This window comes from Asparagus officinalis, chromosome 8 (assembly GCF_001876935.1).
Source record: "Asparagus officinalis chromosome 8, Aspof.V1, whole genome shotgun sequence".
Classification (NCBI taxonomy): domain Eukaryota; kingdom Viridiplantae; phylum Streptophyta; class Magnoliopsida; order Asparagales; family Asparagaceae; genus Asparagus; species Asparagus officinalis.
The window spans coordinates 46,854,339-46,871,610 of record NC_033801.1 but is presented as its reverse complement, the minus strand read 5'-3'; the positions used below and the strand labels follow the sequence as shown (position 1 = coordinate 46,871,610).

The 17,272-nt window shown below is 38.8% G+C and overlaps 1 protein-coding gene across 1 annotated transcript; it reads right to left on the bottom strand.

Annotated features, from left to right (window-relative positions):
- On the bottom strand, positions 577 to 6,966 carry LOC109819684. Its single transcript, XM_020385501.1, has 7 exons — positions 6,897 to 6,966; positions 6,717 to 6,784; positions 6,411 to 6,543; positions 5,724 to 5,827; positions 2,782 to 2,926; positions 2,547 to 2,687; positions 577 to 2,439 (listed from the first exon to the last, which is right to left on the bottom strand). The coding sequence occupies exons 2-7, from the start codon at positions 6,755 to 6,757 to the stop codon at positions 796 to 798; spliced, it is 2,208 nt and encodes a 735-aa protein (XP_020241090.1). The 5' UTR covers positions 6,758 to 6,784; positions 6,897 to 6,966; the 3' UTR covers positions 577 to 795.

The window sequence follows — 17,272 nt, the reverse complement described above, 5'->3', positions numbered from 1 at the left end:
AATCTGTTATCACATAGTTATCCTATACTAATTATAGATTAAGTATAATTTTAAAAAATCTCTAAATTAAATCATATCTCTAAGCAAATGATGCGTCACAATACATGATCTAATAAAACAGTTTCTAAGGATAACATAATTATGTATAGGACACCCAAATAATATGTGCAACAATGAAATCTTCATTAATACTATATAAATTGTACTGGATGTGTATGGGCATACTACACTACTCTAGCTAGTTCTACCTATTTAAGTGGAATCAAATCAAATGTATCATCACTCCACCCTAAATGAAATCCAAACTCAAATGTAATAGAAACTTTGGAGACCCCGAAAAGAAGTCAAATTCTACTACTCTTCCCCATACGATGAAACATAAATCGCCAAAACGTAGTGCTACTCCTACTGTATTGTATTAAATACAATAATGCAAGCAGGTTACCAGTTTGCAGAGAAACAAACAATAAAAAAAATTTATCATTAGTTCAGTTCCAGTTATCTGGGCACTAAATTGCGTCATGAATAGTCATAATTCTCCAACTAACTCTAACAAAACTTCTGTAGAGAAGATTATCAACCACTATAACAGAATCGTGTATACTAAACTGTGCATTATAAAAATATAATGTGAGAGATAAGGGAACTTGCAGATTATAAGTGTAAATAGAGACACTATTTACAAGAACAAGCGATAACCCAACCCATCCACAAACAATCTTGTAAGAATATGAATGTCAAAGACTCAAAATCAAGGACCTGAGCAAAACTGAAAGAGTAACTCATCTTGCTTCATCACCCATGCTTCAAGGCTATGAACCGAGCAGCCAAGTCATCATAATCCGGAAGCCTCGGATGCAGTCGTCCTCCATTGGGGCTCATCGAGTCTGGCTGCAGAGAAGTGGTACGAACAGGCCTTCTACCTACACCGCCCTCTACTACAGGAGTTGTTAGCTCCGGTGGCAGGGAAGCTACTCTCTCTGGACGATAACGCAGTGATTCTGCTGTACTCTGATCCTTAGCAGGCTCCACAGGAGGAGGCTTTGTCCTGGTTCTCCTGCTCGGCTCGTTGCTTGTCCCTTTCTTACTGTAATGAGCCAGGAGCCTGTCCATGGCTTCTTCCTCCACATCTAATCTCTTGACCTCATGTTGTCTTCGATCTGCAACACCTACTTTTTCTTTCCTCTCCCATCGATCTGCAACCTCCGCATCATACAGATCACCATTGAGCAGCCTACGGCTGGGTGTAGTCGTATGCTCTGTCTCAATACCCAATGCTGGTTTAGGAATTCTCCTCCTAACGGAAACAGGCTTGCCTCTGTCACCAATGTCGGATTTTTCATAATCAACAGCAATGTAACTCTTGATTGGCTCATCAGTGAGTTTACTGTCATCAGGAAGAGTTGATGCCTTTCTCAAGTGAGGCTTGGTATAAGGAGGAGGTATCAAACTGATTGGCCTTGCATCCTTTGACCTCATCGGAAGTGAAGGCCTCGCCTCATGCACAGAAGGATCCAACAGTTTATTCACAGCTCTCGGGATATCATCATCATAGACAGGAGAATCATCAACAGTCTGTTTGTGTGGAGGAACCATATTGACTGCTTTCACATCCCTCGAAACCACGGGTGCAGCAGACTGACTCTCGAGGCCGATGAGACCTGGTTCTTCTTGCCCCACAGGCGATCTAGCCCACGCAGTGCCATTAAGCCAATCTTTATGGATACCATTCTGCCTAACTTTCGGTGTTTTGGACCAATCATCTTTCAGCACATCAGTATAGTTCCCCTTTGCTTTATTATCGTAGGCCGGTTCAACATTCTCTGTTTCCTCAGCAGTAGTGGATACCCTTCGGCCATTGCGGATGGTAGGAATTACATGGATGTCTCTGGGCTCAGGCTGTACTTGCTGTTTTTGAACAGAACTTCTCAGAGGAGGAGGTACCCATCTCTCCTTATATGGAACCTCTCGGTCACCTCCTGTGCTCAATGCTGCTTCATTTTTCGAATTAATAACTGCTTCCTTTCTTCCATTAACTTTAATATCTGCATCGAGGGCTACTTCCTTTCTGCCATTAAATGAACCACCTCCATTGAGGACTGCTGCTCCATCTCTACTTGAATTTGTAACTGCTTCCTTTTTCTCATTAAATGCAATATCTGCACTGAGAACTGCCTCCTTTCTTCTGTTGAATGAACCAGCCGCATTGAGGACTGCTCCATCTTTATTATTAACTGGATCACGCAAATTGGTGACTCCTTCCTTTCTTACATTACCTGCAACATTTGCAGCAAAGATAGGTTCCTTTCTTCTGTTGACTGAAGCAGCTGCATTAAGGGCTGCTCTGTTCTGAGCGGTAACTTCACTAGCTGCATCGAAGACTGCTTCCTTGCGCTGATTAACTGCTGAATTGTTGTTACTGCTTCTTTTAGGTTGATCCTGTAAAAGGACAGGAATGATAAATTCTACTATCCTCGAACATACAAGAATGAATTGAACTTGGTAGGACCGCTATGAATGTAGTTCTGAAGCAGTGTGGAATTTACCAAGGGAGGTGCGTTTGGATTAGATTGTTTTTGACGGAAAGCCTGAGAGTCCCATCTTACAGAAAACTCATCAGCAATATCTTGCATCAATTGCAGCTTCTTGTTCATTGAAAAGGACTTCTTTTGTACTTTCTCAACAAACTAGAATAAAGAACGATTGAAAGCTATCAGAATTGAAACATTTGAATAGGGCCAACATGTTGGAAAAAAAACAATAAGGAGAAGGTTTAATTACCAAGGCATCCACGGATGATTCCATTTGACTCCCGTATCTCTCTCTGAATACTTGTCTGAGATCAGATAATTCTGGCAGATCAGAAAACCTTGCAGCAGCAAAAATAAGAGTCGAGATAGCTTCCATAGCTCCTTCAGGACATTCCCTGCTCAAAACAGACACAGGCACATTCTGCTGTCACTCACTGTTAATAAGAAAGTACTGGAGAATAAAAACAAACTTGCACTTGACAGTCAGAACTTGTAAATATTTTAGGTTGTACATGGATTGGATAAGGGTCTATTATCCTTGAAATTGACTATACACACACACACACACACACTCACACACACACACATATATGACTAGACAAATTATCAATAGTAAAGCACATCTCAAGGGGTCATGGCATGCACATTAGCTTGGAATCAAGCATAAATATGCTCGATATTAGTGGCTAGAGAAATTCAAACAATGTTACCCAATTGGAAAGATGTAGTGGCAAAGGCCATTGATCTAGATGGTTATCCGGCTAATAGTCTTGAAACAGCCCATAATGTCTAAACGGGGAAATCCTACTATAATCTTGTATCCACTTGTATTAAACCATCTATTATCTATCTACTATCCATGGAACATATGGAAGTTGGAACTAAAGATCAACAGTTTTCCCTTTCTGTCTTCTGTTTGCTTAACATGAGTGCTTGTGAGTCAGACTTGAGCCATGTACTCCACAAAATACCCTTTAGTTTGCTTAGTGGCCTCTATTTGAGTTGAAGTATACATTTTAGACTGATTTTTTATAATTATGCATGCATTACATACAAGCGTACATAAATACATACTTACATGCCTATATACATTCAACAGAATGTTAGATACAGGACTGTGTATTTATAGTAGCTTGCTTTATTTTACCTATACAGTCCTAAAATGAAAATCATATATAAAATGACAAGTATTGTAAAGGCTTCTGTTAAAGCCTATTTCCTTGTCTGATTCATCCTGCTCCACCTGACTAGAAATAGCAGGGCAGACTTCAACAATTTTTTACCTTGTTGAAGTCTGGTTGTGACTCGTCAGATTTATCACCCTTTATTTTTGAGATCTGTCTTCACTGATTTTAGGATCAGTTTTAGTGTGTCTTCCTATTTCCTTGTTGAAACCAAAATTATGTCGCCCAGAATCTAATATTGCTGGCTAATAAAATACCTAACCTGATAATGTACCTGTGACAAATTTTTACCTTACAAGAGTCTGCCAATTGTTTTAACCATATAATTCATAGTAGGGAAACAATTGAAAAGTAACTCATGACTGCAAGTACTTTCATTTCGATATTACGTTGATAACTTTTGAGATTTCTGGATATACAACTGTAATTGCTCAACATGCTAGAGAAAGCATATGAACCATATGCACAATCACTTAAAACACTATAAAAAATCTTGGCAAAAGTGTTGCGTTTCAGAAGAAAACATTACTCCAAATATTTGAGTACTTATGATTGTCTAACCCCCAATCTGAAACTTACCCACTATCAGCAATCATTTATGTCCTCTGTTTCTATTTTTCTATCTGCAAAATACTTAGTTGGATCGCACATGGAAGTTCATAACAAGGTTGATTTTTCAAGTGACAAAAAACTTTCCTCAGTTCAGCTGAAATTTTATCCCTTAATTGACAAATGCTAATCCAAAGCAATAGATCGTGACACACCTATCAAGTTTCTAAATGATTTTTCCTTTTTTCCCCCTCAAACAAACCTAACCAGTCATCTAAAAGTTAGACGTCCAAGTTACAAGCAAAAACAAAAACAAAAAAAAAGTAAAATCGTCTTAAGTGTTAAGAAAAGTGGATGGTGAAGAGACTTGGACCTCCGTATGCCTCTACCAACCTTTGCACCTTCCTTTCTTGTTCAATTGCCATGACTGAAGATGATCATGAAACTCCACATAGTTAGGAGTGGTAAACGAACAAAACAAATCAAATCAAATCAAATACTAAGATGTTTGTACCTGTATTTGTTTAAAACCATCGAATTCAAACCCGAACTCAAATATCCACGTCTAGAGTTTTTCGAATCCAAACTCGAATACTCGGTATTCGATACATACTCATGAATATTCACGAATATTTATCGAATGTAAGCATATTCATTCCGCTAATGAATTTAATTTTTAAATAGTATTTAAATCAATAAATGAAAATCATTTCTTTATAGTTATGATGAATATATATATTTAATTTGATTATTTCATTAGAAAACTTATTTAAGATTCTTTAAGGCTCTCAAAATTAGTATATAGAACTTAAGTAGAAAATATAAGTTTGAAGATATAACATCATATGTCTACTAATACAAATTATGAGTGATCAAATTTTAAAAGAATATTTGATAACAAATGAATCGAATATACATCAGGTTAAATTCTATTTGTTAATGAACTCGAATACTAAATATTATTTGTTTAGAGTTAAATGAACTTCCGAATCGAATATGACGAACAGTTAGTCAAAGAATTAACATGCTATTTGTTAATTATTTGATTCGTTTCCACCCCTACACATACTTGTAATGTAGAATTTCTCAATGTTTAAGCTTTATCTATCGTCATAGAGATGAATACGGACATCACCACTTTCGTTTTGTTTGATACATTAAACACATAAGTTTTCACTTCACGGCTATAGAATCCTCCAGTTGTGCAATGGTGCCTACGGTCCATCAAGAGAACAGAGATTGTGTAAACATATCAAGCATGGCTTGTTGGACCTTAATCAGCAATTTCCCACATTTATAAGACATGTATGTAGCTAAGATTAAACCGAATAGGAGATAAATTCATAATCCAATTGTACCGATGAGAAGCACGTAATATTAAATTATTCGAATTGATTTCTCCACACAAGAAGAGGACTTTCTAATGTAAAGTCTAAGACGGTAACTAAGATCTGCATACCTCTGCTTTTGTAAGCCTGAAAGCTGATTCAGAATGCATTGACCATATTGTTCAATCATATCATAGCAAGATGCATGATTTATTTCAACGATTAATGCTTCAATCTGCACCAGAAAAGAAGTAAGGGTATTGATTCAGAGAACAGGAGAAAACAGCTGAACAGTTCAAATAAATGAACAAGTGGTTAAAAGGATACATTGGTTACATCATTGCGAATTGCGAATATTAGAAGTACAAATTTTTTTGATTACGAAACGCAGGGCCACTTGATGAACATAGAGAGTCGAAAAGTCCGAGCTCGTTTTCCATGGGCGTGCTAACCATTTGGGAATCAGAAGTAATTTACCAAATCTGAAAAATAAGCTTCTAAATTCTTTGAAGCAAAACTTTTCTCAGGAATTAGAATTTTATTTCTAATTCAACGAATTGTCATTGACAATCATACAAGGCCAGCATGAACCACATACTTGATTGAATCATAATTGGGTTTTGCGATCCACATCAGACAAACAAATCAGACAAAACTTAACCAACAACATTCCTGAGCTTGAAACACTGGTAGCGGATCCCATTTATTAATTCGAATTAACAAGAAGCGAGCATGCAACAAAAAGAAAAAGGAATTCCAAAAAATTAGGAAATAAAATGTTTTTTTTTATAAAAAGAGAAAATTAAAAAGAAAGTTACCCTGGCAAAAGCTTTGGAATCATGTCCACTGGCAAGGAGCTCGGCGACATCCTTCTTCAGACACCTCACCGTCGCCTGCCTCTTCTTCCTTATGAGCTGAACTCTGCTACTGATGCATTTCAAACAATACTTGCTACAAAATACGAAGGAAAACAAAAATAAAAGAAATAAATTTTTATTAAAAAAAACCCCCAAATAAGGTAAACAGAACCGAAAATGGAAAGAAAACCCATGAGCATCTTCCTCTTCCATTCCCGTTCAAATCAAATTTAAAAAAAATTGATGAATTGGGCAAGAGACGGTTACCATTTTTTTGAGAATTTGCTACCAAGCAGACTGTTAAACATTGTTGCTCTCCCTCGAGGTCTATATCTCTGTAGAGGATGAAGGGGAGAGGTTTATGAGATGGGCATTAATCAATTGATAACAGAATGCAGCGAGCAAGAGAAATAAAAAGGAGAGGAAAGAGAGGGAAACGGGAATCACAAGGAAGAGGAAAAGGTGGCGGTGGTGGTCGTGGTGGTGGGCTGAGCTGTACAGGAGATGAGACGGCAGAGATATAATGAGGGACAAATTTTCAAAACCAACCCTTTTGGTTTTTTATTTGTAAAAAACGACCTATTTCAGTTTTATTTGCAAAAACCGACCTGGTTTCAGCCTCAGCGCTGAAACCAGGTCGGTTTTTGAAAAAAAGTTTCCGAAACTTCACGGGAGTTGAACTCCCGTGAAGTTTAGCAGCTTAATTAAAAGCTGCTAAACTTCACGGGAGTTGAACTCCCGTGAAGTTTAGCAGCTTAAAGAAAAAGGGGGGTATTTATATATATATATATATATTTTTTTTTTTTTTTTTAAAAGAGAGAAAGCTCTGGGGTATTTTATTTACTTTCCTTTTATTTATTTGAAACAGAGGTATATGCTCCACTACTGCGATGAGCTTTAGTGGTGGGCATGGCGCCCACTTCTTCTTCCCATTTATTAATTTATTATTATTGATGATAGATAGGTATCCCTTTTTGCAAAAAGACCCTTGTCTTAAGTTTGTATTGCGTGTCTTCTGATGTACGGCGCCATCACAAGTCTGACTCCTGATGCTTGTTAGCTTAAACCATGACGAATGGGCATTTAGAGGGTGGTGAACCAAGCAAATACTAGTTAATATTTGTGAAAAGACTTGTTCTTTTCCTTTTTTGTTTAATATAAATTTGATATGGAAAGTTTTAACTTGAGAATCTCCGCATCTATCCAGAAATGTAATGACAAGAAAACATCATAAAATTCTATGCAAGTAGAAGTTAAAAATGAAACAATTTCCTTGTCCACCTTATCCATTTAAAATTTATGATTTTCATTGTGTAGAATTTATAGACTATGTTTTTTAATATCAAGTGTATATTTCCGCCAGCAAACTGACTATATACGCAAACACCGCTGGAAATAGACAGATAATATAGTCTATGTCTTCAATTTCAAGTGATTTGTCGCTTCCTTTCTAGAACATGAAGAGCTTTTTCTTTATTTCCTTTTTTAGCTCTTTCATGTGAAAATATGTTTTTGATTTAATTAATATATTTGTAATAAGTAAGAAGACAGCTGCGTTTGTGCAAAAAAAAACGAAGCAGCTTGCTTATGAGGGAAGGAGAGCAAGGGTCGGGCTAAGGAAGTGGGACGTGGGACCCACATTGAAATGTGTTCGCGTTTTCCGCTGTTGGTTACCTCCCGTTAACCTAACCCTCCTTGACTTACCGTTGTAAAACCCAAGGATGCTGCTCTGACTAAAATACCCCCACGATCGTGCCGCTTGCTCCGACTCATTTCGGAACGTTGCGAGGGCGTGGTTGGAATCTCAACCCTCCCCTAGGGCCGTGTCGAGGCCATATTGTTTAACAAGGAGCATCAGGGCCTGAGAACGTGGGCCCCACGAAAAAAGCTGGGAGAGTCGTGGCGTGGGAGACCCCATTATGTAGGAGGCACGAGCCAAGCAATTCAAAAAAATTCTCCTGCTCCAACGTCCAAAGTACGGAACTTGCGCATGGAAAGTTTCGTGCGAGCTAAGAATGACCTTCGGATGATCTACGGATGGTGGATAGAGGAGTTTGTGTGTGTATGGCTTTTATGCGGGTAATTTCCTGAAAGGCGCAGTTAGTTTGTTGATGAGCTGGATCCAATCGTGAGTCGCCTCCACGCACAGCTCACATGCACGCCTTTTTCCCGTTCTTGAGAGAGAGAGGAGCAGCTAAAGAGTATACGCTTCGCTTGCTTATGGTTTAAGTAAACCTACTCATAATCATGTTCTATAAAGAGCAGCAAAAACAGTGACAAGTAACAGCAAGAAAAGAACATATGCATTCTCTAATAAATATTTGGTTTTCTAGAAGGTAAAGTTCTATTTATTCTCGATTTATAGGAAGTATAGATTATTCTATGATAAAAACAGATTTATGAATAGATGCGGATTTTTTTTTTAAATTAAAGATTCAGCCAAATGGTTAATTTTGCTCAATCTTGTGGGCTTACATAACCACCCTAAAATTTGCCAAACGATTAATTTTGCATAATATTGTGGGTATACATAACCACGCTAAAATGTTGGGGCGTTTTAGAAACCCCTATGAACTTTAACATTTTCACACCAAACCACCATATCTATAATTTATAATAATTAAAATATTATTTATAGAAAAATCTTAAATTTAATCATTTGCGAACAATGTATCCCTCCCCCTCAATTTCCTTTTCTTTGAAGACGTCTTTTTATTTGTGAATAACTTATAAGTGTGAAAACGACAAAGGAATTGAGAAAAATAATTGAGAAAAACGTGAAAAATAAACAAGACAGACTTCATGACACCCTGGTGGTGTATGCCACACCCTGGCCTGGTGTGACAGAATCTGTTCCTGTTGACATGAGTATGGTGTCTGTCACACCTGGGTGTGGCAGAATCTGTCCTGTTTTCAAGGGTGTGGTGTGTGGGTGTGGCAGACTCGTTTTTAGAATCCCAATCTGTTTGGGATTTGTGTTTTGTTATAAATAGAACCATGTTTTTAGGGTTTCTTAAGGAGAGAATTAACGGGTTTTTGAGCACTTTGAGAGGGAGATATTGTGAGAGAGTTGAGAACTTTGGTTAGGGTTATATTTGAGTGATTTTGTGAGTTGTAACCCGTTGTATTTCTTCTTCATATAGTGAAATCTCCCCATCCTCTTCCCGTAGACGTAGGAAATTGTCGAACCACGTAAATCCATGTGTTTGTGTGTGATTTTGGTCGTTATTTTATGAATTGCACCCGTAATTTGGTTTGGTTCTCTTCTCTCATCGCTCACCGACTCGTTTGGTTGTCGAGCACGCTTCCGCACGGCGCGCAACAATTGGTATCAGAGCACTAGGGTTTCAGATCTAGGGTTTTGGCATTAGGTGGATAAAGATTCGTCGTGGAAGCTTAGTTCTTGGAGGTCTAGGCTTCGGTGGAGATAGGGTTTGGGGTTATCGTTGAAGATCTTGTTTTCCTCGTGTGGCTAGGAGTTCTATTTGGAATCCAATCTATGGTTTAATTGGGTAATTCCTCAATCCTTTCAAAGTTTGAATCTTTCTTTGTAATTTAGAGTTTATAAGTATGGGTGGAGAAGTTGGTGAAAGCAGTAAGATAGCGGATACAGTTCAAGTTGGTTTTCAAAACACTAAAATTAGTGTGGTTAAATATGACGGAAAAATCAATTTTGGTTTGTGGATGAGCGATGTACATGACGCTCTCAGTGTTCAAAATTTAGAAGAGACCATCATGATCCATGAGAGGCCACCAAAATACGAGGAGGCGATATGGGAAAAGATGAATAGGAACGCTTGTGGTGTGATCAGATCCTGTTTGGAACATGAGCTGAAGTATGATGTGATTGGGGTAACGTCTGCAATGAAGATGTGGGAGATTCTCAACAATAAGTATCTTACGAAGAGTGTTGAGAACCAATTGCACTCGCTGTATAGATTATTCAGATTTCAGATGTCCAGGGGCACCTTACTAGTAGTTCATGTGAATAACTATACTAAGTTGTTGTCGGACTTGGCGAATGTTGATGAGAAGATATCAGATGAGTACAATACGATTATTTTTTTGGGTTCCTTACCTGATGAGAAGTATGATACCTTTGTGCTTACTTTGTTTAATGGGAGATCTTCTATCAGCTATAGTAAAGTAACTAACGCTTTGACGAACTATGATTTGAGGAGGAAGGACAAAGAGACTTCTCACGCTAGTACTTCAGGAGAGGCCTTATCGACGAGAGGAAGAAGCCCATATCCAAAAGGTGGTAATAGGAATAGGTCAAAGTCTAGAGGTCGTCACTAGTTATTGAAGAACCAGTGTGCGTTCTGTAAGGAACAAGGGCATTGGAAGAGAAACTGTCCAAAGATTAAAGAGAAGGAGAATGGCAAGAAAAAGGGCCCGAAGGCCAATGAGGTGAATGTTGCGAAAGGCGATGATTCCAATGATTCAAGCTTTTCTCTTTTGATTACTCCAGAAGTGAACCATTTAGATGCATCAGATTGGATGCTTGATTCTGACGCTACTTATCATATGACTCCTAGGCGAGATTGGTTTACATCATTTGAAAGACACGATGGGGGTGTTGTTGTCATGGGAAATGAATAATCCTGTGATATTAATGGGATAAGTACTGTGAGGATTCGGATGCACGATGGAGTAGTCTGTGAATTGAAAGAGGTGAGATTTGTTCCTCAGCTGAAAAAGAATTTTATTTCTGTTGGAGTTTTGGAGGCAAAAGGATTCAATGTGACCTTTGAATACGCTGTAGCAGAGGTTACTAAGGGATCTTTATTGGTGATGAAGGGAGTCCGCAGTTGAAACTTGTATTATCTGAAGGGGAGCACTGAGATTAGCCAGGTAGATTCAGCTATTTTAGAGGCGAACATGAACAGACTTTGGCACGACAGGTTAGGGCACACAGGAGAGAAGTTACTACAGGCATTGTGCAAGCAAGGACTATTGAAGGGAGCCAAGAATGGAAAGATTGAGTTTTATGAGCACTTTGTTCATAGCAATAAGACGAATATGAAGTTTGGGATAGTCATTCATAGGACGAGGGGCATCCTGGATTACGTGCACACAGATATTTAGGGTCCCACAAAGACTGCATCACTTGGTGATCGATATTGGTTCGTCACGTTTATTAGACCCTAATGCCACTAGGAAAGAACCCTAGAGGGGGCGTGAATAGGGTTTATGCTAATCTAATCCGATTTAATGTCAATTAAAAACTTACTAATAAATATCCTAGCAAATTAGATATGCAACACTTAATATGCAAGGATATGAAACTAAATGTGATATAAACACAAAGCAATATAAACAAGATAGTGGACAAGATAAACAAAGAGCAATTGACAATGGCGACAAGAACGTAATGAATACTAAGTACAAATGAAACGCCAAAGCAAACTCAAATACAAGCAAATGATCACGGAGTTCGGACCTTCCGTCCTACGTCTTCGCTCCCACTTCCGGGGAGAAATTCACTATCACAACCGGGTTTTCTACGCTCACCCGAATAACGTTTACACCACACACTGGATTTTCTAGCTTACTGAAAACTTTATAATCTCACACTCTTGTAATCACACTTTACACCCTATAAGTATTGGTCTCTAGTCCGTGTCTCCCTTAAGTATTAGGAATTACAACTTACCTCTAGGTATTACCACCTACCCCACTCCTCTTGGGACAACCCCGTCTCTTATCACACACTCCTCTCGGTGTACAAGTGTATTACAAAGTGTATCATCACAATTAGGCTCAATATAACAAATATTTATTCTTTACTATGGACGAGAACACAATGAAAGCTCACACTCTAAGTCACAAACCCACAACCCCAAATTATACTATGTATGCAAATACAATAAGCTCAATAGGTTATGTGTGAACAAAGAGTATAATCAAGTAAACTAAACTCAATATAAATCTAGCTTATGGAAATTATAATCAAAACAAATAAATAGCTAGATAGGAGTTTAGAAAACTTCTTCAATGAATGACAAGAGAGAGAGAGAGGGAGATGAGTTGAATGCTCAAACACCAAAGGATAATCTCCTCAAGCCCTTGTGAAAATTTCTTCACAAATAAACTTTTAAACAAACTTAAACGAATTTTTAAACACCCTTAAAACTTATTTTTAAACACTCTTGGTTGGGTGGGAATGATAAATGCAATGGGGTATATATATGGTAGAAGAAAACAACCTAAAAAAACTCCTAAAACTCTCAAAATAACAAAACTAGAAACTAGCCATTACTATGCAACGACTACTTCGGCGGTCGACCGCAGAGACACGGTCGATCGACCGCGAATGGCTAAAAATAGAAATGGGTCTCTGGACAATTAGCGGTCGACCACCGCGACCACTCCGGTCGACCGCGGACAGATATATCAGATACCCAGGTTTGAAAACAGAAATGATGATTTTTAAACTTGATTTAAAAATAGCAAATAAATTCAGAAAAATATAAAACTTTGGAGAATGCTTGTAAATATGAAAATGAACATGTTACAAGAACTAGTTTTCAAAAAGCACCTCCCATTTGTAAATATTATTATTTTGTAAATATGTCCAAAACATGAAAACATAAGATACTTGAATTTTGATGTTTTGACATAAACCAATTTTTGAAACTTTGTAAAATAATTTTATAGACTTGATTAAAGATATAAACTATTATTGTTAAGTCTATAAACCAAAAACTCAATATTATGCAAAAATAAAGTTTTGCACAATATGCATTTAACAAAATAATATATATGAAACATAAAATATGTATATGAATGTATATTTATTTCATATCTATAAAGCTAAACCAAATCAAAACAATAAATATAAAATATATAATTTCATATTTATATAAACTTAAAAACCAAAACATGTATGTATATATATATATATATATATAACCAATAAAATGTGTGTGTATATGATATTGAGCTTAAAGTACTAAACACACATAATATAAAACCTAAACTATTTACCCAAGCAACTGATCATGATCTTCAATAAGCTCTTCTTGGTAAACTTGTAGATGAAGCTTGAACTTGGATCTTCAACTTGAATTGCAAGGGCTTCATACCATAATTCCGCCAACCTCCATTGGATATGATCGTTAAAGTTTAATTCCATCAATCCTCCAACATATTGTTTGTATATAATAAATAAAAAAATACAAACACTAGACAAACAATATTAGTAGTAAGTTGTTTATTAAACATCATCAAAACAAAAAGGCCAACAACGTTCGTTGATGACTATTCTAGGCGTTATTGGGTGTACACCATGGCAAAGAAGAGTGAAGTTCTAGATATATTTGTGGAGTGGAAGAAGATATTGGAACTACAGACTAGGAGAAAGATCAAGACGTTGCGATCCGACAACGGTGGTGAGTACACACCAGACCCCTTTCAGTAGCTATGTCGAGACGAGGGCATAGAGAGACACTTTACAGTTAGTCATACACCTCAACAGAATAAGGTGGCAGAGAGGTTAAATTGTCTTTGCTGGAAAAGATCTAATATTTGTTGGCGCATAGTGGTTTGGAGAAGATCTTTTGGGCTGAGGTACTTTCATATGCGAGCCCCCTTATTAACAGGCTGCCTTCAACTGCGATTGAAGGGAAGACCCCTATGGAGATGTGGTCGGGAGAGCCAGCACATGACTATGACCAGCTCAAGGTATTTGGGTGCCCTGCATACTATCATGTTAAGACTGATAAGTTAGAACCCGAGCTAGGAATGTCATATTTATAGAATTCAAGCGTGGTGTCAAGGGATACAAGCTATGGGATCCAGTTGATAGGAAGATTGTGCTTAGTAGATACGTCACTTTTGATGAGGATTCAGTTTTGAAGCTTCCCAGCTCTCATCAGGTGGAGAGCACTCCGACAGAGAAGATATCGCAGGTGGTGGATATCAATACAACTCCACATTATCCAGATGGTATAGTATCCATTAGAGTGCCGACTAAGGTGACACCAGGTGAGTATGGCGACAACGAGGAGGATACGGGTACAGATGTGCAGGATCAGGGACCGACGGCTCATGTTCAGGATTTTATTGCAGTTCGGAGATAAAGGAGAGACATACAGATGCCAGCACGGTATACCGACACATAGTTGCATATGTACTTTTGGTGGAGAGTATAGATGAGTTGGTGACTACTACTTTTAGAGAGACCAAGCAGAGTTTGGAGGCTGTTTCGTAGTAGGTAGCTATGCAGGAGGAGATGGAGCCTCTTCACAAGAACAATACATGGGAGCTTGTTGAGCTTCCAAGGGGGTGGAAGGTAATTGGTTGCAAGTGGGTATACACGAAGAAGGAGGACATTGAAGGCACTCTAGTGAGATTCAAGGCTAGGTTGGTTGCGAAGGGCTATGCACAGGAGGAAGATATTGATTATAGTGAGGATTTCTCTCCGGTTGTGAAGCACTCTTCGATTCAGATTTTGCTAGCTTTGGTGGCACAGTATGGTTTAGAGTTAGATCAGTTAGATATAAAGATGTTATTTCTTCATGGTGATCTTGATGAAGAGATATATATGACTCAGCCATTGGGATTCCGAGCTGCAGGGAATGATAAGTTGGTTTGTAGGTTGAAAAAATCATTATACGGTTTGAAGCAGTCTCCTTGATAGTGGTATAGACGATACGATGGATTTATGATCTTCCATACGTATACTTGGAGCCAGTTTGATCCTTATGTGTATTTTTGCAAGTTGAAAGGAGATGCATACATTTATTTTTTTCTTTATGTCGATGACTTGTTGGTTGCCTCTATTTCCAGGTCTGCTATAGATGAGTTAAAAGTACAACTTTCAAAGGAGTTTGAGATGAAAGATTTGGGTGAGGCTAAGCACATTTTAGGGATGGAGATCGACAGAGACAAAAAGAAGGGCAGAATTTGTTTGACATAGGTGTAGGCTGTCTAAAAATCACAATAGATAGTTGATCCCCATCAAAACACCGATGATGGAAGTTACACTCTGACGACTTCCAGAAGGTTACAATTTGAAGACTTCCACGTAGATCGCTAAAGGTTACAATTTGACAACTTCACGACAACTGATGGAATCTCTAATCAAACAGCCTTCATAATCAACATCGGGAGTTACAATCTGACGACTCTCACATATCAGAGAGCTAAAGCAAAGATTACAAAATGACGATCTTTGCAACGCTTCGACAGAAAGAGATTACAAATCGACGGTCTCTTCAAATCAAGCTGCGGAAGTCCTCCCCGCACACCAGCATCAAGACGCATCGTGTTCATAGCCACGAATGCAGCTCATACCGCAGTCCAACGCAGCTCCAATCGATGCTCAACGTAGCTCCAAGCGCTGCCAGACGCAACTCTATACCGCTACCAAACGCAGCTTCACTCGCTGCCAGACGCAACTCTAACCGCTGCCAGACGCAGCTCGCAAACACTGCGTTCAAACGCAGATTTTATTCCAGAATACAGGATTTGCGTTTGACTCGTTCAAACACGAGCTGAACGGTTTCAAAACCGTTTTCCATGATCTGAGGGGATCACAACTCCACTCAGGAGTGATTTAAGGGGCGGTTACATCTCATTAGCCCCACTTAGGAGCGAATTAAGGAGGTGGTTACACTCCTTAATCCCCTATAAATAACTGAAAATCAATTCAGTTCAAGGGTTCGGTCGGTTGGAACTTCTTGGCAGTGAAAAGAGGATCCTTCATCCTTCGGTTGGAGCTTTGGAGATCGGCAACAAGATCTTCTTCATCCTTGGCTTATAACCGACTTTCGGTTAAATCAACTCTTTCATAGAGTTTAAACTCGTTCAGAGTTCTCCACAACGTCAAATCATGAGGAGAAGATCATGTTCCCAGTGAGTATAGATATTCGGATCGTCAACGAGAAGCAAACTCGACGCAAGCATTCGAGGGAGGCATCTCATCGCTACCGTGAAGAACCCAGAATTAAACAAAGGGGAGAATCAATATCATTCTCTTCTCTTTTGTAATCAGGAATTCAAATTATAATCGAGAGTAGAGAGAGTTGTAATCATTCTTTTTCTAAGCAGTTAGAGAGAATAAAGTCAAACGCAATTCTTTAATAGTTTTCTTGTTACAAAATTTCCAACAAACAAAAGATGGCGACTCCGCTGGGGACTAGCTTCTCTGATGAAGAAGTGGTGGCGCAATCCGATGTTCATCTCACTGGAACAACCGTCGAAACTCTTGTGGTAGAGTTTGATCAAGCCAACTTTGAGGAGGCCCTCTCCTCCGGATCCCTTAGCCCCAAGGCTATGCGCAAGATCCACAAAGTCTCCAAAGAGACTAAAGCTCCAACTGCTCCAATTGCAGCCGGACCACCTAAGGAAGACTGCTCAGACAGCCCCTCCCCTAATGGAGTGGGCTCAGCTTCAGCCAAACCCGCGCCAAGATGACGGGTATCGGGTCGAAAGATGTCCATTGAGGCGACAAACTTGATCAACACAGATGATGGCGTCGCTGCAAAGGCCTTGAAGCAGGCTAAGAAGAACGCCGCTCGACGGAGGAGGAGATCCCTGAGCACATCTCCGAGAATGCCGATCCTCAAGTCAACATGAGCTTCGTGTTTGTGAGCCTAAACGCGACCCTATGCCCTGCGTTTCTATTTCAGAATGCAAGTATCGCGTCTATGAGCCCAAACATAGGCTCTGTGTGAAGAAGACTGAGCGCAACCCTTAGGGGCGCGTTCCACAAAATGAACGTAACCCTCATGGGCGCGTTCCACAAAATGAACGCAACTCTCAAATATGCGTTTCAGAACCAAAATGCAGACTTCAAGACTGCGTTTCACCAGCAA

Bases quoted from the DNA above. Each gene is read 5' to 3' on its own strand.
- LOC109819684 (XM_020385501.1), bottom strand. From the start codon at position 6,757: ATGTTTAACAGTCTGCTTGGTAGCAAATTCTCAAAAAAATG. The intron at 5,828-6,410 runs GTAACTTTCTTT...TTTCTGGTGCAG, and splicing joins ATTCCAAAGCTTTTGCCAGG to ATTGAAGCATTAATCGTTGA. The intron at 2,927-5,723 runs GTATGCAGATCT...TGTTTTGAGCAG, and splicing joins TCAGGCTTACAAAAGCAGAG to GGAATGTCCTGAAGGAGCTA.